Source organism: Podarcis raffonei, chromosome 5 (assembly GCF_027172205.1).
Source record: "Podarcis raffonei isolate rPodRaf1 chromosome 5, rPodRaf1.pri, whole genome shotgun sequence".
NCBI classification, from domain to species: domain Eukaryota; kingdom Metazoa; phylum Chordata; class Lepidosauria; order Squamata; family Lacertidae; genus Podarcis; species Podarcis raffonei.
Window position 1 is genome coordinate 21774592 of NC_070606.1, and position 21095 is coordinate 21795686.

Sequence of the window (21095 nt, forward strand, 5' to 3'; positions counted from 1 at the left end):
ATGCTCTAGCCTTCTGATAACATCATCAGGAATGATAGGACTGGGCAGGAAATATGTGGAGAAAGCCTTGTCTCCCGCTGCCCTGCCTTTTCTGTGGTTGGATTAGAGGGTGATTTAAATACAGTGGTACCTCGGGTTAAGAACTTAATTCGTTCTGGAAGTCCATTCTTAACCTAAAACTGTTCTTAACCTGAGGTACCACTTTAGCTATTGGGGCCTCCTGCTGCCACCACGCCACTGGCCCTTGATTTCTTTTCTCATCCTGAGGTGAAGTTCTTAACCTAAGGTACTACTTCTGGGTTAGCAGAACCCAGTAACATGAAGCGACTGTAAGCTGAGGTACCATTGTATATGTGTCCCATGTCTGGGTCCGTGTTTGAAATTCTTCAGGCGCCAGGTGCAGTTTACACCTGGCTATCGGCCACTTGAGACCAAGTTAAGATGCCCGGGCGCCAGGATGGTGCCTGACGTCTCCACCACCTGGAGGTGCATGCCTGGGGATCCTTGGATCATTCCTGATTTCACATACAGTACAGTGGTACCTCAGGTTAAGTACTTAATTCATTCCGGAGGTCTGTTCTTAACCTGAAACTTAACCTGAAGCACCACTTTAGCTAATGGTGCTTCCTACTGCTGCCGCCGGAGCACGATTTCTGTTCTCATCCTGAAGCAAAGTTCTTAACCTGAGGTACTATTTCTGGGTTAGTGGAGTCTGTAACCTGAAGCGTATGTAACCTGAAGCGTATGTAACCTGAGGTACCACTGTACTAGCAACACATCCTGAAGAATTCTATCCATTATATTTTATCAGCACAATCAGAATGAATTTGAGGAACCAAAAAGTCGTCTTGAAAAATGCGACTTTTGAGCTGTCTGGCCCCAAAATGGCAACTAGGCGTTCCATTTGGGTGACTGTAACCCTGGTTTAAAGAGCCACTTGGTGCCTAGCTTATATATCTGAGTTTCTAACACTGATTTTGGTTGCAGTGTGGCAGCTCCCACTCCCTTTGGAGCCATGTGGGGGACCCTCTTAGTGTTTGTCCTGATCGTGCTATTGCTGTAGAAGTGCTAAGCTTTAGATCAGCAGCTTGGAACAGTGATCAATATGATAGCCACTTCATTTGAATGCCTTCCTGACAGGAGATAGACTTTCTTAATTGTTATAAGTGCCAATACAGTTGAGAGTCTGTTGGTATTCATCCAACTTCCATGTGAGTGTTGGCTGTGTCCTAGACTAAGCTTGAGTCCCTACCCACTTTTCAAGGTCTTCAGGTTACCAGTAAATTATATCTATACACTTGGCAATTTCTTTGCAAAATCCTGCAACTAATTGAAATGCCCTATATCAAACAGCAGACCATCAAAATAATCGCAGAAAAAATGGGGGGAAGGCTTCAATTTAAACTTTGAGGACAAAAGCCTTGATGCAGGGGAAATCAGACAAGGTCCCTCACCCGCCCCTGCTTGTATGGAAGTTTGCCAAAGGTTGCATTTATGTTCATTGAAACTTTTAATTCCAAAAACCAGCACTTAAATGCTAATAGGAACAGGGTTTAGAAGCTCAACTGCCCTTCTCTCTCTCTCTCTCTCTCTCTCTCTCTCTCTCTCTCTCTCTCATACACACCCACCCACCCACCCCACAAATGTAAGTTAATTCCCCACTCCCAAATCTTGAAAGTTGGCATGTGTGTTTCTAGTTTGCTGGCTTTTCTTTACAGCACAAGGAGAGAGGAACCTTCCCCTTACTCCTTCCAGTATGTCAGTCGGCAAAGCAGCTACAAATAATTTGTGGGAAAATACTGTTTGTGTGTCTTTTTCTGTTGGAATTTCAAATAGGGCTAAGCTGAAATGGCCTATGTTTTAATTTGACTTCCTTTTCCAGTAATTCTTCAACACACGCTGCTAAAACAATTCAACCATGTTTTGAATGGCATTAATGCTAGAGAACATTCAAGTTACTGTATACACCTTGGGGCTCCTTGGATCAGCCAGATATCCAAGGTACAGTCATACCTTGGTTTGCGAATGTGATCCATGTGGGAGGCACATTTGCAACCCGCAGTGCTGCGTCTGCGCATGCATGTGATGTGATTCAGCTCTTCTGCGCATGTGCGTGTGCATGACGTTATTTTGCACTTCTGTGCATGCGCGAGCGCCGAAACCCGGAAGTAACCTGTTCCGGTACTTCCAGGTTTGGCGCGGTCCGTAACCCGAAAATGCACAACCCGCAGCATTCGCAACCCAAGGTATGACTGTAGTGGCAAAAGAGGAAGAAAGAGGTGAGCCTCACACTGGTGCCCAGACATACAAGAAACATTAATAATATGAAATTTTCAAGAATCATAGACTTTCTAGAGTTGGAAGGGACCACGCGGGTCAACTAGTCCAGTCTGCAGCAGTGCAGAAATCTTTTGCCCAATGTGGGGCTCGAACCCATGACCTTAAGAGTCTCATGCACTGCTAACTGAGCTATGTGTTTCAGTGAGGCACAAAAACAGTATTTCGGGTGGGCCCTTAGAGGGCAATTGGAATGCTTCTTCTTTTCTGTGCAAACTGTACTCTGTGAGCAGTCACCCTGTTGCTCAAGTGCCGCTGCTGCTGATACAAGAGCATTCAAGTTGCTCCCTAGAGAGCCTGCACTATGGATGTCACCCTTTGGGGTGTTTCTGCATCTGACTGTGTCACCTTATTTTAGACACTGAGGGAAGCAGCAGAAAAGTTGCTAACGGGGAAGGCACAAAACTGTTTTGGCAAAAAAGGGAGTTTTCTAGTGTCTTGTGTTCTGCTTGGCAAGCAGTTATTCGGTACTTGAAGTACATATTGTGAGACAAAAGTAGAATGTTGCAAATATTTGGATGAGCCTTTACTGTAGATCAGGATGTGGGCTTGATGATCTCCACTTCTTCCTATTCCCCCAAGGGGAGCAATCACTGTGATACAAGTAGCATATTTGTGTTACACTTTGGAAACCTTGGATAATCCCTGTTTTGACCTTGGAAGACCCATTGTGACAAACATTGAGAACAGGGTGCTCTCCTGTACCAGTTAGATTTTGTTCTGTATAACAGCTGGAAAGGATAAGGAGTTTGTACATGCGACTGGGGCTAGGGGTGAGGGAGAGATTGAATTCAGTTTGCATTAAAAATCGAACCTACCTAATTTGCACTGCTCAGGACAGTGGGAGAACTAAAACACAGCTGTCCTTCAAAATGTGTACATCTCTGAATCTCGTCGTGATACAGTTCTTGAACCAAACGTTTACAAAAATGTATATATTAGTGGAAACATGCATTACGTTGGGGAAAACCACATGCAAAAATGTGTTTATTAGGAGAAAGTCACACTAAAATGCTGATGAATTTTCATGTCACACACACAGAGACATTTATACACATGCAATGCAGATGAGGTGCCCACATATATGTGTGCTCAATATAACAAATGGAGAGGGTCACAAATCATACTTTCCCCATGCCCTCCCAAGTATATATACATGCCAGACCTTAGGGTAGATTCAGATTAGGGATGTTTGAAGAATATGAACTTTGGGAATTCTATTGCGAAGTGACTTGATCCACACTTCCTGGACTAATGTGCAGGTTGGAATTTAATTATCTGCCGGTGTTCCCAAATATTGGAACATTTTTTTAATAAAAAAATGACACAGGGAACCTTGTCTTTGCATACTGTTTTTAAACTATTTTTGACTCAGAAGAATAATTTTTAAGTGCATTTTAAACCTATTTTGATACATTTCCTTTACTCAATAACAATTTCAGTTTAATGCAGAATGGCATGGAACAGATTTATAGGTGTGCAAATGCAAAAGCAACCAAAAATATACTGATTTGCTTAGCCCAAACACAGATAAGCAAGATTTTCCCCTAAGAAATGCGACTTATCACATGTCACCCCAAGCTTGAAGCACTATCTTGAAACACGTTCAGTAGCCCAGATTGCACATAATGACCTTGCGAGGCATATCTGTTTTACTGGTGGTTCAGAAGCCTCAGTTGGTATGGTTGCCAGAGTTCTTTGTGCTGCAGTGTGTCTTCACAGTTAGCTCAAAGGAAAGTACAAAATAAAAAATGGAAGAGGTGAGAGAAATGGCCATGAAGGGACAGGACAGGTGCTAGTATTTTGTGGGCATAACAAGGGCTGCTGAACACTGATTTACTAAGTTTCCCTCTACATGATTAGCAGATGGAATTGAGTTTCTGCTTTTGTTTTCCACATATATTATCCATGCGGGAGAACTAAGGGACTCTGTTAAAGTTATCATCTAGTAAACACTGTTTGTTGCTTCTCTTCAAAAAATGCTTCCTGGTTGGTCTGGGGGATCAGTTTGCCTTTTTTTTTTTTTTCAGAAATACTTGAATTGTAACTATTTATTACTTTTTAAAAATCTCTATATAAAACAGCTTCTAGTATATAAAACAGAACACAATCAAAATAAAAACAGGATACTGTTGTTAGTTTCCTGTTCTTGCATTTGTGTCACACCTGCTCACAGTGCTACAGCATCAGGTGTTCACAGATCGTATATCATTAACTCATGTAAATGTTATTAACAAGACTTGAGTCAATACTGCTGCGCATTGTAGAAGCGATTACTCTGTCAGCTTAGGGCAGATCCACACCTCGTATTTAAGAGCACATCCAGTTGAACATTTAAAACTTCTGATTTCCCCCCGAAGAACCCTGGGAACTGTGGCTTGCGAAGGGTACTGTGAATCATAGCTCCGTGAGTGGGAAACTACAGTTCCCAAGATTCTTTGGGAGAAGCCATGTGCTTTCAGTGTGCTTTAAATGTATGGTGTGGTTTTGCATTTAGTCCTCCACAGAAAGGGTTGCTTTGTTTTTTGGTTGTTGTTTTTTGTAAATCAGAATATTTTAAAGACTATTATAAAGGCATTGGTGATTCACATTAAGTTTCTTTATGCACTCAAGGGCAGTTCTAAATTCTGGAAGGATGCAGAATTCAATGGTGGATTTCAGGCCCACTGGGGATGGGACCTTCTGAAGTATGGGAGGCAGAGGCTCACAGGACATGGGAGAGCTTCATTTGCACTGTGCAAATGAAGTCCATAGCAGTCTCATTGGTGTCTGTAGAGGCCCTGGTGTTTGACCTAGTTGGCCTAGAGGTCTATGCCCTCTTTTGATGTTACTCACCCAGGAAGATAAACATAACTATGAAGGGATTTTCGTAGAATAGTAGAGTTGGAAGGGATCCTGAGGGTCATCTGTCCAGCCCCCTGCAATGCAGGAATATGCAATGTCCCATATGGGGATCGAACCTGCAACCTTGGTGTTATCAGCACCCGCTCTAAACAACTGAGCTATCTAAGTACATCTTTAGGCCAACACCCTGAGGTAGCACAGTCCATTCCAGTCCTTCATCTTTTGAGAGATAACATACCAAAGGAGACAACCTTTTCTCTACATAGACTCTCCAATATGCTTTAGGGTTTAGGGTTCTTAATCATCTGGGAAACCTACTCCTCTCTAAATCAACCTGTGAGGGCTGCAAGGAGCCACACCATCTCCAGGGTTGAGGCTGAATGCACAGCCCTGTTGAATCTGTGTTGCCCTTTCACACGAGTAACATGCAAAGAGGGCTCTTGTGCAACCCAGTGGCAACTGAGGACTCAGCAGGGTTGTTAGGTATCCCATTTCAAATGGAATTTTTTGGGTCTACAAATCATGCCAAGTGATTCATTTCCCCACAAATCAGCAAGTTTTCAAACCGATCCATTCTTAAGGAAATCAGCCCTGAGTGCTCACTAGAAGGACAGATCGTGAAGCTGAGGCTCCAATACTTTGGCCACCTCCTGAGAAGAGAAGACTCCCTGGAAAAGACCCTGATGCTGGGAAAGATGGAGGGCACAAGGAGAAGAGGATGACAGAGGACGAGATGGTTGGATAGTGTTCTTGAAGCTACCAGCATGAGTTTGACCAAACTGCAGGAGGCAGTGGAAGATAGGAGTGCCTGGCGTGCTCTGGTCCATGGGGTCACGAAGAGTCGGACACGACTGAACGACTAAACAACAACAACAACATAATTCAAGTATAAATAAGTTACATAAAGACTTCTTGATCCATAGACATTCAACTGAGATTTCAGCTTCCCTTTATGTGAGGCTCTGAGCTGTGTCTGATTTGTTCCAAGTTGAGTTGTTGGAGGTCTAGTGATGTTCTTACCATGTGTCTGAAATCAAAGGTGGAAAATTGCAGTACTTTCCTCTTCGGGGATTACATTCCATCATCTTTGCCATATCTTAGTAACACCGTCTGCTCTTAACATTACCGTACATTTCCGATGTGCAGTGTTTTTTTGCCAGAGCTGGAGCAGAGCGCATGTTTTCCCTTGTTTTGCTGGAAACTACAGCAGATCAAAGATGCTTCATGTCATGATCCGCAGTCTGCACGGAGTGTCTCTGTGTTACATATTAACCAGCTTTGATGCCTCTTTACATGAGGTCACAGCTTCCCAAATTAATTCTGTCACAGGAGAGGATTCATTAGATTCTTAATTGACTATTTCCTTACAAACAAGCAGGAAGGAACTTCTAGAAAACAAAGTAATTAAACAGTAAGCAATGCACATAAATCACATTTCTGAGCAAATTAATGAAAAAAATACAGAATTTGTTTCACTTTATACAAAGGGTGTTTTTGTTTGTTTGTTTTTTGGCAAGTATACAAGTGATAACCCAGGGTCCTCAGCCAATGTTTTTGAAGTTCAAGCTTGGTTTTTTAAGACAGGCTGAGTATCAATCCTGGCTGCAACTTCATGGGCATGGGGAATTTGTGCCTTTTTCTACAAGTTCTTTCCACCATGAATATGTTTGCAGTTGATAAATGTAAAGTTGGATGTCTCATGCCAGTTTTAGACCTGTGGCAGAAACTGATTGCATCAGTTTACTTTGTGGATTGAAAAACAGAATTGTGCCTTCACAACCCCATTGAATGTTTGAAAAGGGAATAGCAGTTCTTCATAATGAAAGCACTTTCACGTGAGAGGTGCATAGTTATGTTTATCACTTAGTTCTTTAGCAGTTTTCAGCCACCAGCAGAGGCTTTCACTGATTTTTTTTTCATACATAAAAGAGTAACGACATGATACTGTTCCAACTACGTTTTGAAAATAAGGGAAAGATTGAAAAAAGTACCTCCTGTATTGCCAGTTTTGTGTGAGGCAGTGGGATAGTGCAAACACTTTTTATTCCGCTCTTAGAGCTGAGCTGAATTTCCATGAGTTTTGATTTTTGTGTTTGATGGGGAGGAGGAAGTGCTTTTGGTGAAGTGTTACAAAAAATGTGCAATGCTTAAAATTGTTCCTACGCTTTGTCCAAGTGCTGAACATTAATCACAGCTCCGACAGCTCTCTTCAAACTCCCTGGAAATCTGAGTTTCACCCAGAAAATATATTTAGTAGGGGCATCTAACCTGTGGCCGTCCAGATGTTGTTGGACTCTTATCACTCTATCAAGCCAACATGACTAATAGCCAGAGATGGGGGGAACTGCAGTCCAACAAAATCTGGAGAAGCCACAGGTTAACCACTTCTGATATTTAGGAATTCTGCCTAAGATTTATCTCATTTGGGTCAGAGAAGTTCCCTGAGTTCAGTCAGTCAAGTTCATGGACTGCACAGTTCTCTTGTTTCTAAGCTCAGATGTTTCCTTGTGCTGTGTTCTGTCAGATAACTACACTCCAGAGACAGTTCCTTGGGACCTTAAAAAAAAGTGCCTTTGAAGGCTTTTGAATGCTGACCTCATGGACCTGGCTGCCTGAGACCCCTGGTGCCTTGTTTCACATGGGAGGTAGCTATAATGCAGATGATTCTGAAACCAGTATCACTCCTGGGAGGTGAGGCACAGCTCTGAGGTAATGTGGGAGACAAGGCCCTAAGTACTATCATTTGAGCATAGCTTATGATATAGGGCACATGCCAGAGACCATCTTCAGGTAGGAACCATCTTTGGTATATAGACCCGTTTCTAAAAAATGGCTAAAGGAGGGTTGGAAATTGAAATAGTTGGAGATCCGGACCGCTGTATTTGTTCCAGTGGCCTAAGCAGGCTGTGTGATGGTGGGAACCTGCAGGCTGTTTTGCTCTTTTAGCTCTATCACATCATCTTGAACTCAATTACAAATACCCCACCAACTTTGGATATGCTTTTTTTTTTTAAAAACCAACAACATAAAAGTTGATAATGAATAGTAGTAGCCTCTGTTCATATAGCGAGTAGCTTTCTTGTTGAGTACCTGCAGCCCATTTGAACATATTTAGATTTTTGTTTCAAAAAGGAGTGCCCCGTCTCCCTTTACAACAAATCCAATCTAGGATTTTTTTACTAAAACAAATGACAGCATATAGCTTGCTGAGATAACTCTCCAACTGCCTTCAGATCTTGGGCTGGTACAACATACTTAACAGTACAGTGGTACCTCAGGTTAAGTACTTAATTCGTTCCGGGGGTCTGTATTTAACCTGAAACTGTTCTTAACCTGAAGCACCACTTTAGCTAATGGGGCGTCCTGCTGCCGCTGCGCCGCTGGAGCATGATTTCTGTTCTCATCCTGAAGCAAAGTTCTTAACCTGAGGTAATATTTCTGGGTTAGCGGAGTCTGTAACCTGAAGCATCTGTAACCTGAAGCGTATGTAACCCGAGGTACCACTGTACCTTCTCAATTTTACCACTGACTTGCTCCTATTAGAACAACATGATCCCATGCATCATATTTTTGCAGGGACTCCCTTGTTTGATTCCTATGGTCAGCTTATATTTCAAAGTGACTGTGTTGCACTTAGGAAAAGTACAGTAGCAGCTAATTTGTATGACTTGATGTCTGTTGCTGCTGACTAAGAGAAAGGGACAGGAAGCAGCAGCTTTGGGGGATAAGTATAAGCAGCACTACACTCCAATCTGGCTACCAAGTGATTCAGCTTCATCCCATGGTTTAGCTCAACAGGTCATTCTCTGTGAATTACTGTTAATACAACTTTCACAGACAGTTAGCATTAATATTAAAGAACGAGAGGCAGATAATGCTTGAGAGTGTTTCCGTTTCCTTTTTCGCTAATTGCAGTGTCGTATATTATCTCGTCAGTTACACACTTATGAGAGATTCCCTAGCAAGGTATGTGAAGTCTCTGGGGAGATAGTATTGCTGTATTTATTCATGAAGATACAAATAATCACTTCAGACCGGGGCTGAAATGGTAGAAAGAGAACCCCAACACGGTGCTTCTCAGATCCTTCTTTTCCTCCTCCCCGCTTCCTCCTTTTGTTATCCAAAGTCTCACCAGATGTTCATACATGGTTGTAATGCTTTCAAGGGACCTATACAGAAGCAGAGAAATTCATCCCAACCAGCCCTGTTCCCTTGCCTTGCCTTGCCCCATATATGAAGGTGAGGGTTAGCAGTTACATGGAATTGTGACATCATAATAATGCTGTCTATTTCATCAGTGAACTTGGAGAGAGGTGTGTGAAGGTGATGGATCAGTTACTTCATATGTGATTATCATTTGTTGAATGCAGAGTCAACTGGAGACTTTTCTTTGTGTGAATGAGCCCATTAGAGACCAAGCAACACAGATGGAAGACTTCTGTACCCTACGAAAAAGAAAAGAAAAGGTAGCTGTGAATTACGGTGACAGGGAGTAGACACTGACTTTTCTATTTTTGGGATGCCAAATTGTCATCTTCTGGGAGCACTTATTCTTCCTTTGGATGCCCTGTTGCAAATGTCAGTGGAAAAGGGTGGTGGTGGGCTGTGCTCATGTTTGAGTGGGCTCAAAGACCAACCTAGCAGTCTGCCCAGATCTTTTTCAATACTGGTCATCATGACTGGGGGGAGATTTGAACCAAGCCCTCCATTCTGAATCAAGCGCTCTGTTCTTACTCTCTCCCCTTGAAGTGGCATTGAGCACAATATTATTAGAGTTGCACACAAGAAGAGCATTCACAAGAAGAGCCGGTGTGGTATAGTAGTTAAGAGCGGTAGATTCGTAATCTGGGGAACCGGGTTCGCGTCTCCGCTCCTCCACATGCAGCTGCTGGGTGACCTTGGGCTAGTCACACTTCTTTGAGGTCTCTCAGCCCCACTCACCTCACAGAGTGTTTGTTGTGGGGGAGGAAGGGAAAGGAGAATGTTAGCTGCTTTGAGACTTTTTCGGGTAGTGATAAAGCGGGATATCAAATCCAAACTACTCCTCCTCCTCCTCCTCCTCCTCCTCCTCCTCTTCTTCTTCTTCTTCTTCTTCTTCTTCTTCTTCTTCTTCTTCTTCATAGCCACCCACCATTTCGTGTGAGTAGTTTCCCCCCCTCCTGTTGGATTGGACCATCATTTTTACATCTAAAGTTCTCTCATGAAATTTGGTAACAGGACATGTGCACGTTGTATTCTGATGCTCTGCCCACTTAAAGGTGACTAGTGGGGTGGGTGAAATCTTGCTTTCCCACTGTGAATGGGGGGACGGACATAATTAAGTACTTGTAAGGAATAAATCCTACACAAATCCAGAGTGGAGTCCCTACGACGGTTGGATGGCATCTTCTGCCCCTCTTTCCGGCAACTCCTGCAGCCAAGTATTGCTCTACGTTCCTTTGGACCACATCAACAAGGCCGGGGGGGGGTCCTTGTTGTTTGGGCAGCCCAGGAGCTCAATACACACTGCCCAGGCTTGTGCCCTGGGGAAGTCACTTCAGTGCTGCTAACACAGTGGTTTTGACTTCACCCCTGGAGGCACACTCCATTGTCTCTCAAGACAAACGGATGCCAACAGCTTGTAGTATGCTTATAAGAGGCTCCTTAGTTATATGTGTTATATTATTTCAGTACTGGCAGAATATTGAATAGTAAAGTAAATATATATTCTGTATCTATGTGCAAAGCAGTGTTTTGGAAGATTGAACATCGCTTTGTAGACAAAAACCCCCTCTGCTACTCATTTTCTGCATAAGCTCAAGGAAGCAGATAGGAAATCAATTTTGTGGGGGATTCCCTTCAGAGACCACCAACAGCTCAGGCCTGCCCACTTCCATGATTTTATGCTAGGATAGTGAAACATCAAGTAGTTAAATATTTGCAATTGAACAACTGTCAATCATCATTAATAACTGTAGCCATCTTAAGAACTCTCGCTTCCACCACCGCTCTGATTGATTACTGAAATATGATACTTAACCACAAATAGTGGGTTATTAATAGCAAGCATCATGTTTGTCTGGTAACCTCGTTATCTTTTCTATGTGTTAAAAAGAGAGAGAGCCCCGGCTTCACAATCAGAATAAATAAGGATATAGTTAATAACACGACCTGGTATCAATAAGATGTGGTGAAATCCTAGGGATAAGAAATGGGACTTTTTATTCTGTGATAGAAATGCTGTTCTCTGAAAATACAGCAAATGTAGTTTAAATAAGTGTCATAAAGAGGCCTTGTTTGCACAGTGTAAGGTATATAATTAGGGGGAAATCTTTTGCTTCCTAGTTTGTAACCAAGAATCTCTAAGCCCCCCACCCCACCCCAGCAACTGAAACCAGTGTAGTTAAGCCGGTTTTGTGAGCTTGAAAAGTTTTTTGGTGGGGGGAAAAATTAATCAAATGAAAACTGAAGAAAAAAAATAAAAGACTAGAAATAACAGAAACAAATCAATAAACATTCCTAAAATAAGTTGTCATTTCAGGCCAATATTCACTCAGTGTTCATTTAGAAACAAATGATTGAAGAGATCCCTGATAGACTCAGCCAATGAAGGTTTTCTTTCAACTTCATATTTAATTACCTCCCGTCTCTCTCTCTCTCTGTGTTTATTTATTTATAATATTTCATATTGACAAATGATGCAAATAAATTGTGTACATAAGTACGATAATTTAGTTTGCCCTGAGTAATTAATTTTTCAGAGCGCTTGTACCCCGCTCTGCAGCCTGGAAAACTTCATGCACAGCTTACAAAGCAATACAAATATCACAAGCCAGCCCTCAGGCTTGGTTTACTCTTGTTTTTTAAATGTTTGTTTTTGTAAGCTGATTTGAATGCATCTTTTTGCAGAGGGAAACTCATGGTAAAGACCCATATCTAGATATTAAAAAGTGTGACCAAAAAAACCCAACAACATGACCATCAGTTGCCCCACCCCCAATGCCCTTCTGCTTCAACCCTATTGACTGCTGTTAGGAGGAGGGTGGAGACTTCATGATGCCCTATTTCTATGAATGCTTATTTCACAGAAAAGAAGTGGGTCTTGATATGGGGTTGCAGTCTGTATACACAGCATAAGATGCTGGTCAGGAGGTGATTTGGGGATGGAATTACCTTACTTGCAATGTGCCACAGCGGGGAAAGCAACAGCAGGCCAATGTATTAATTGCTTTTTAAAACCATAAACCCCATCCTCCTTGTCTTTTGTTAAGACTCCCACTCCAAACAGAATCTTGCACCCAGGCACCTTATTACTTCTTTGGAATTTAATTTATGGAGCAGGGTAATTTTGATTGATGACTGGGGCAAGCAGTTGAAGAGGAAATTATTTTGGAGCGGGATCCGGGTGGGCAATTAATGGGGGTAACTTAATTGGATAGGTCCTTATTAATTTAGGGTTATCTGGGGCGGGGTGCGAATTATTTGAATACCGCAATTGATTTGTGCTGATCTGAATGGAAATTAATCGGCTTGCCTTCTGTGAAATTTAAATTGCAGCAATGGTTTCTAAATCTGCACCCGTACATGTAAAGCAGTGCATGTAAATCTATGTCGTGTTTTGCCCTCTTTTTGGACACCCTGCGAGGAAGGAGGTGGGGGAGAGACAAGGATGCCAAAGGATGAATGTGGGCAAATGCAGCTGCATGCATTTGTCACTTGGTTACAGTTTGGGATAATGATTAAGAGGTTAAGCTTAGGATAGGGAACTTTTTTCCAATCTGAGACTGTATATTCCCTTTTGGTCTAAACCACTGAGCCTCTTGGGCTTGCTGATCAGAAGGTTGGCAGTTTGAATCTCCGTGACAGGATGAGCTCCCATTGCTCTGTCCCAGCTCCTGTCAACCTAGCAGTTTGAAAACAGGCCAGTGCAAGTAGATAAATAGGTACTACTGCGGCGGGAAGGTAAACGGCATTTCCATGCACTCTGGTTTCCACCACAGTGTTCCATTGTACCAGAAGCAGTTTAGTCCTGCTGGCCACGTGACCCAGAAAGCTGTCTGTGGACAAACTCTGGCCCCCTTGGCCTGAAAGAGAGATGAGCGCCACAACCCCATAGTCGCCTTTGGCTGGACATAACCATCCAGGGGTCCTTTACCTTTTACCTTTATTCCCTTTTGGGCACCACAAGTCAGTGGTGGGTGGGGGCCAGAGTCAAAAGTGAGTGAAACAATGAATTTACCCTTTTACAGTAGGGTAGTCTCTACACACACTCAAACCACAAGCATCGTCGTCAGAGTGCAAGGACCCTCAAGGAGGGTGTGAAGGAAGGGCAATGAGAGGCATGACCTGGGAAGAGGCCCCTTGCAAAAAAGGTAGATTTTAAGGAGAGATCCATGCTGTAGGGGTAGCAAGAGAAAATGGGTAGAGCCATACAGTGGTACCTCGGGTTACAGACGCTTCAGGTTACAGACTCTGCTAACCCAGAAATAGTACCTCGGGTTAAGAACTTTGCTTCAGGATGAGAACAGAAATTGTGTGGTGGTGGCATGGCGGCAGCATGAGGCCCCATTAGCTAAAGTGGTACCTCAGGTTAAGAACAGTTTCAGGTTAAGAACAGACCTCCAGAACGAATTAAGTTCTTAACCCGAGGTACCACTGTACTTGTGATAAGTAAATTTGCATTTGACTATTACTAGTTGGAAGGGCCACAGGTGGCACTGTGGGTTAAACCACAGAGCCTAGGACTTGCTGATCAGAAGGTCAGTGGTTCGAATCCCTGTGACGGGGTGAGCTCCCATTGCTCGGTCCCTGCTCCTGCCAACCTAGCATTTCAAAAGCACATCAAGGTGCAAGTAGATAAATAGGTACCTCTCTGGCGGGAATGTAAATGGCATTTCCATGTGCTGCTCTGGTTCGCTAGAAGTGGCTTAGTCATGCTGGCCACATCACCTGGAAGCTGTATGCCGGCTCCCTCAGCCAATAGAGCGAGATGAGCGCCGCAACCCCAGAGTCAGCCACAACTGGACCTAATGGTCAGGGGTCCCTTTACCTTTACTGCTAGTTGATTAAAGACATGAAAAAATGGGTGCCTTTCAAGTTTGATTCGTGACAAAAACTCCACAGAGTAGTGAGGTGCAAAATAAAATGGCAGTAATAAATTATTGCGGAAAGGTGGAAAACAACAAGGGCATTCTCTTAAGAGCTGTTAGTTTTCATTTTGCAACTTGTCAGACCCTTCAGCAAGAAATTATTAATAAATGTTCACCTCCTTTATTACTGTCCTAGATTATCAGTTTAATGTATGATACATTAGAACAAATCACAAAGGCAGCCGTAAATCGTGCTACAGTGATTCATTGCTAGTGGCAGTGGTCTTGTGAATCATGACCATATTTCAAAGGAATTATGTAATGTTTCCAAATAGAAATGTGTACCTGCAATGCACAGCATTCTGTAGGGTCTTGATTAAGCAAGTCCAACAATAAGAGACAGCTAAAAGTGCAGTCCTGTGTTTGTCTATTCAGAAGGAAGTAGGTATACACTGTACTTTGTATGTGGACAAGAGCTGAAGCAGTGGGCTCTAATTTAGGGAATGCTGCGGCTAAAGAAACTTTAGCCTGGTTGTTTGTTAGCTGCTTTGGAAAGAGATGCCTATTAGGGAAAAAAGCTGCTGGCTTTTCAATGTTTTTCAATGTTCAAAATTTTCTTGGCACCATAGTTAAAATTCAGTGTATACTAGGGATAGGGAATTATTATTTAGAATTATTATTATTATTATTTAGAATTATTATTTTCTTGCACCCCTCTCTGTCCTCCACACAGGCAAGGAAGAGGCATTCTAGCCAGGCAAAACACTCAAACAGGGTCAGTGAAGGTTGCAGGCTTGGAAGAGTGGTTATGGATGGGGAGAGTTCATAGGGTCAGATATAGAGAGGCCTGAAGTTCTCCATGCATGACATATACCACAATGTCATAGATGATGTCACTACTTTCAGGGAGTCTGGGATGTTGAAATTAAGGATGCTCACTAGGAGAAACTCTTAGAATCAGGCATCTCTGGTCACCTTGCATCTAGCTTTGTGTTCATTGAAGAGAAAGGGAATTTATGGGGGAAGACAAATACCGCACAATGTTCATATTAGCCTATGGACCTAGGGAGAGAGGTTGCAAAAAACACGAGCTCAATGAGAAAGCACTTAAGATTAGTTAAGAGGGTTCAGATGCAAGTTGTGTGATGTAAACGGTATGGTGTGATCCCAGTGTGGTGTATTGGTTAGAGTGTTGAACTAGGACCTTGGAAGATCAGGGTTGAAATCCCTGCTCAGTCATAAAGCCCACTGGGTGACCTTGGGCCAGTCGCAGTCTCTCAGCCTAACTTGCCTCACATGATGGTTGTGAAAATAAAATGGAGAGGCAAGAGAACCATGTGTTGAGCTCCTTGGAAGAAGCTCAAGCCTTGTATAAAGTTAATAATAAATAAAAATAAATAAATGGTGTAAAGACCTCAGAATCAGCACAGTAGCATCCCGCCCCCCAGGTAATGTGGTGAGTGAAGAGCACTGATGAGGACAGGGAGTATGGGACTAACAAGAGTCTCTGATGTGGGGCCATAAAGACTTTTCCTTGCCATGGGTGGGGTGAATCCCAGTACCTGCATTTCTTAGAAAATATGTTTGTGGAGAATATTGTTTTAGCAGTAGAACAAATCTTGCAGGATGCCTCTGCCTTGCTTTCCAAGCATAGGTTTAAATTGCAGTGTTGTTGGCTCAAGTTAGATTGCAGTGCCATAGTTCCTGATGTAACGTATTGTATTATTTCATATTTGTCAGTTTGTTTCCTTTATATGAAGCAGAGAAGCACCTGAGAGTTCAGGTATCAATGCTTTTGACATCTATGCTACTGGTCCTGAATTCATTCAGACCAAATGAAATAACTGCATAAAGCAAGGCTCCTTTGTTGCATATTTTACAGCTCCATACCTGCCTTTATCAGTGCTCCTTCTTTGACAGTTGTAGACCTGTTCAGATTTGTGAACAATGTGGAAAGGCAGCTGTCTGAGGGAAGGAAATATAGAACCACACTTCAGAGCTGCCTGCTGAGAATGAAACTGTAGGAAATGGGTTCTGATTAAGCTCTAATTAAATAAAGTGCTTAGTAGTACCAGGAAGGGAAATAAAAAATGGTACTGAGAGTGATCCGTTGCTTTCAGCATAGACTTGATTAAAAAAACATTTTGACCTTTTCTGTGCAGTTTTATTGCATATGATTTTGAAATTACTGTTAAATCAGTTTAGGTCTATAGTGTAGGTATGTCAAATAGGTCAGTGTTGATTTGATACAGTGTGGGTTCATGCATTAGCCACTGGAAGAAGAGTTTTCACAGGAAAATTGCTTGAAAATTAAGAAAGGTTTAATATAAGGGAGGTGTTTGGGATGGATAAATGACTCCAGAAAGCAAGTGGTCAGTTATGGGCAGCTGAGATTGATCAGCTAATTTGTTCCTCCCCTGCTTTCTGTTTTTAAAATGTTATCATTTAGATAGCATGTGCAATTCCACCCCCATACATTTTTATTAAAATGTCCATTTTAACAATACAGTACAGGAACTTAAATTAGCAAAGAGAGTGAACCAATATGACCACCAATGCTTGCTTTATTGTGATATAGATAAACATAGTTAACAAAAACATTTGTAGAGGATTAACACAATAAGGGACGTGGGTGGTGCTGTGGTCTAAACCACAGAGCCTAGGGCTTGCCGATCAGAAGGTCGGCGGTTCGAATCCCCACCACAGGGTGAGCTCCCATTGTTCAGTCCCAGCTCCTGCCAACCTAGCAGTTTGAAAGCATGTCAAGTGCAAGTAGATAAATAGGTACCGCTCTGGCGGGAAGGTAAACAGCATTTCCGTGCGCTGCTCTGGTTTCGCCAGAAGCAGCTTAGTCATGCTGACCACATGATCCGGAAGCTGTCTGCGGACAAACGCCGGCTCCCTCGGCCTATAGAGCCAGATGAGTGCACAACCCCAGAGTCATCTGCGGCTATACCTAACGGTCAGGGGGTACCTTTACCTTTACCTTTTTAACACAATTCACAAACATAAACATTGCATCTAGAAGGGAATGCAATGAGTTGCTGGAGAGCCAAATTCTGTGTGCTACATGGAATATGGAGGTAACATCCTCTACCTGAGGCTGCAACATTTCTTGGATTGTCCCCATGCACTGCTGATATCTGACTATTGCACAGTTCAAGATAATAATATATTTAAAACCAGTTATGGTTATAAAATTAAAGAATAAGAATATATTCATATTCACATATCACCACTTTTTAAATATTAGGCCCATCTAGGCATATGAAGCAAATGTATACCAAACTGCCCTTTTTTACAAAACCAGTGTGGCAGATCAGTTTCTACACTATTGCTTTCCTTTTGCATTTTATTGAGCAATGGGTTGAACCACACGGCAGCTGGTACAGCTTTTTAATTTTTGTTAGGCTTTTAATACCCTGCCCTTCAGGATGTTTCCAGAATAGCTCCCAGTGCAAAAATGTGATACAACGATGCTGAAATTAACAAGCATTACGAAGCAAGTTGACCAGATGACATCCAAAATAAAAACAGAGATTGAAAAGGCCTGAGAAAATTTTAAAAAGGGTTCACCTGGTGTCAAAAAAAGCAGTAAACCCAGCCACAGCTGAAGCTTCCTAGGGAGTGAGTTCCAAACCTGGAATGTGACTCCATAGAAGGTCCCCGTGTCCAGTCACCACCTACCAGATGGGGATGGGATCTGTAAAAACTTATGAGGCAGATCTCAATATGGAGGCAGGTATTTGAGGAAGAGGTGGTTAATCTAGCATGATCAACCAAAGAACCAGCTGGACAAATATATCTCTTGAAAGTTACAGAAAGGAAATGTGTTGCCTTTGCAAAGTGCTTTTTTTAAAAAAAGGTCCACCTAGTCATTGTACATATTGCATTCCTTCATTTCTGTATCTTTTCCAGTTGCCTTTGGCCTCTACTTTCCCCGGAGGGAATATCATGAGAACGTCTACCTTGACCAACCCAGCGGAACCCCCCTGCTGCAGATCCATGCCTTGAAAGATTCGGAAGAGGAGAATACATATTTTTGGCTGTGCCCACAACTCCACATCCCACGAGCTGGAAGTAAAGACAATCTCTGGTTTCAAATCCAAGAGAAAACTGGACTTCTTTTCCTCAATAAGAGTCTAGATAGGGAGGACTTCGATATGCTGTGTAAGTCATGCAGATGAAGCAGACGTCCTCATTGCACTAGTGTGTGTGTGTGTGGGGGGGTGGTATCATGTTTACCTTCATTTGCATCTGGTGGAATTTATCCAGATACTAATTGTTACCAAATCAGTAGAACTCTTCATTGAATGGAAGGTACTCTGGAACCTCTTCCTAAATATTGGCACAGACACAAATAAGAAGACGGGTAACCTTGTCAGTCAACTGCAAGAACAACAAACAGTCCTGTTGTTACCCCCGAGATCAAGAAATTAATCATCACGTTATTCCCCCACCCAGTCAGCCCCTTGCCTATAGAAACATATCATACCACAAATACATTAGTTTTAAAGATTGACACAAGAAGTGATGCATCAATAATAATGTGATTCTGTTTTGTTTACTTGTGGTTAATGTGTGGAGACAGAGAAGCAGGCCTCAAAGGATGCTCGCAAGTAGCAGTTTATTATATGAAGGTTGCCCAGAGTGTCTTGGCCATTTATCTTCTCATGTGTCCTTCTCTGCTACTTTGGTTCAAGCCACTCACTCAAAGGAGATAGCACTTGGACGAATTGTTCTAATTGATTCTTGGAACGTGTGACAGATGAGTGAAATAATAACTCTCTGCACTCTAAGGTTATGTTTAACTTACTTGTAAACCCAAAATCCTAGCTCTGAATGAACTGTACAGAAAGAGGAACAAGAACAAACCAGAGACTTAATTGTTGTTTGTTGCGGTTAACAGAAAATTACAATTCTTTATTTAAGATTGGTTTTTTTTTCTACGTCGTTCTTTGGGCCAGTCTCAGAAAGCAGTATACATGGAAATATTAAAACCCTAATAAAAGAGCAAAGACAGACTGCAGGGGGGGGGAAGTCCCATGAAAACCCTTTGAAAGGTCTTCCCTCCCATCAGGGCAAAGTGATTCAGTGGCACTTGGGGGAAAGAGAGGCCAAATAGCTCAAACAGTAGAGCATGAGACTCTTAGTCTCGGGGTCCTGGGTTCGAGTCCCACATTGGGCAAAAGAGTTATGCGCTGCAGGGGGTTGAACTAGATGGCCCTCAGGATCCCTTCCAACTCTACCATCCTGTGATTCTGTGATCTCAGCTGGAACACTTCAGAGCTACATGGTGGGCAGCTGTTTGGGGTGCTTTGTCTAGGTGGGTATAGAACCATAGATGATGCTGAATTGCTAAAATGAGGGTTCTTTGTAATCTTCCCTGTTTCTCTTGTCTCCTCCCTAATAGTTCCAGGAATTTCGGTATCAAAGCTGATCCTCCAAGTTTTCGTCTCACCCCAACCTTTCCAAGGGAAGGAGTGCCATGAATCTTATACCAAAGTATTGGTGAAGCTTTCTGTTATCAATTCCACCATGCCAGCTTGCAGTTATGGGATGCCAAGCCAGTTGTGTTTTTCCAATATGGACCTTTCTTTTCACATCAAGGAGAACAAACCACCAGGGATATTCCATCAGCTCCAGTCATATCCTCTGCAAAACCAGTGCCAGAATGCAAGCATTTCCTATGAGGTGATAGCAGGTAAAGCAGCTGCTTGTCCAGTGGGTAGCGGGGATCCTGTTTGCCTTCGCAAATCCTTATTTCATTGGGTTTTTTGTGTAGCTTTAGAACATACTTCCAAGTATGGCTCCCATGAGCCTCTGGAGGAGGTGTTGGAAGCTGGGTAAAAGTTTGCATTGGAAGGCACTTGCATAGGTAGAAGCCACATATGAAAATACTTGGTCAAAACATTTGGAAACTTGGATTAGATATAGAAGTTATACCACCCCCACCCCCACATGTGCAATGGTTCAGCAAATTCCATAAATTAAAAAAAAACATTAAGCAACAGATTTCATGGCCTTCATTGTTTAATTAGGAATATTTCACTATTTTCAGAAAAGCATTAAGTAAACACTGTATCAGTGATGGTTGAAATTCCATATTAAGAAGAATTATCGATGGGAATTCTGGTTAATACATTATAATGGTCCTAGTTACAGATAGGTAGCCGTGTTGGTCTGCCATAGTCAAAACAAAAAAATTTTTTCCTTCCAGTAGCACCTTAAAGACCAACTAAGTTAGTTCTTGGTATGAGCTTTCGTGTGCATGCACACTTCTTCAGATACCAAGATAGTATCTGAAGAAGTGTGCATGCACACGAAAGCTCATACCAAGAACTAACTTAGTTGGTCTTTAAGGTGCTACTGGAAGGAAAAATTTTTTTTGTTTTTATAATGGTCCTGAAAGAGAATTTTCACATCCCCACCATTGCGGCAAAAGTCTTGGAACATTTATGTGGCTGGGTATTTGCTGAAGTGTTTAAGGGATTCTGGAAAGGGCTTCCAGTGATTCAAATTTTAAAAATCCAAGCCAAACCAATGCTAGTTTTCCTCTTCATCTTGATTATGATGTAACTTACGTTTTGAGCTGCCTTGAGCATCTGGGAAAGGCAGGTAAAGAAGCATTTTAAATAGATAAATAGAATAATGGACCTTTCCACATTTTCTTTCTTGTAAGACTGGAGCAGGGGTGTCTCAAAGCAGTGACTCTAGCAACAGGACAAAGGCACTTCCTGCAGTACCGTAGTGTCTTGCCTTGGCTGCGAATTTTTGACCTGTTCTCTGCTGTCCTTCAGCACCACCACTAAGGAGGAAGGAACAGCCCTCTGCCTCAAAAACTAC

General features: G+C 42.4%; 1 protein-coding gene and 1 long non-coding RNA gene across 3 annotated transcripts in view; one reads left to right on the plus strand and one right to left on the minus strand.

The window, feature by feature from the left end:
* The window catches only part of RET (ret proto-oncogene), an 89761-nt gene that overhangs the window by 25938 nt on the left and 42728 nt on the right, over positions 1-21095 (plus strand). For both annotated transcript variants that reach the window (XM_053388189.1, XM_053388190.1), the window contains exons 2-3: positions 18168-18419; positions 19663-19953. In XM_053388189.1, the coding sequence (XP_053244164.1) occupies positions 18168-18419; positions 19663-19953 (543 nt within the window). The remainder of the gene's footprint in view (positions 1-18167; positions 18420-19662; positions 19954-21095) is intronic.
* Positions 9154-21095, minus strand: part of LOC128413784 (uncharacterized) — a 36527-nt gene continuing 24585 nt past the window's right edge. Inside the window, exon 3 of the long non-coding RNA XR_008330458.1 lies at positions 9154-9626. This is a non-coding gene — a long non-coding RNA (uncharacterized LOC128413784). The remainder of the gene's footprint in view (positions 9627-21095) is intronic.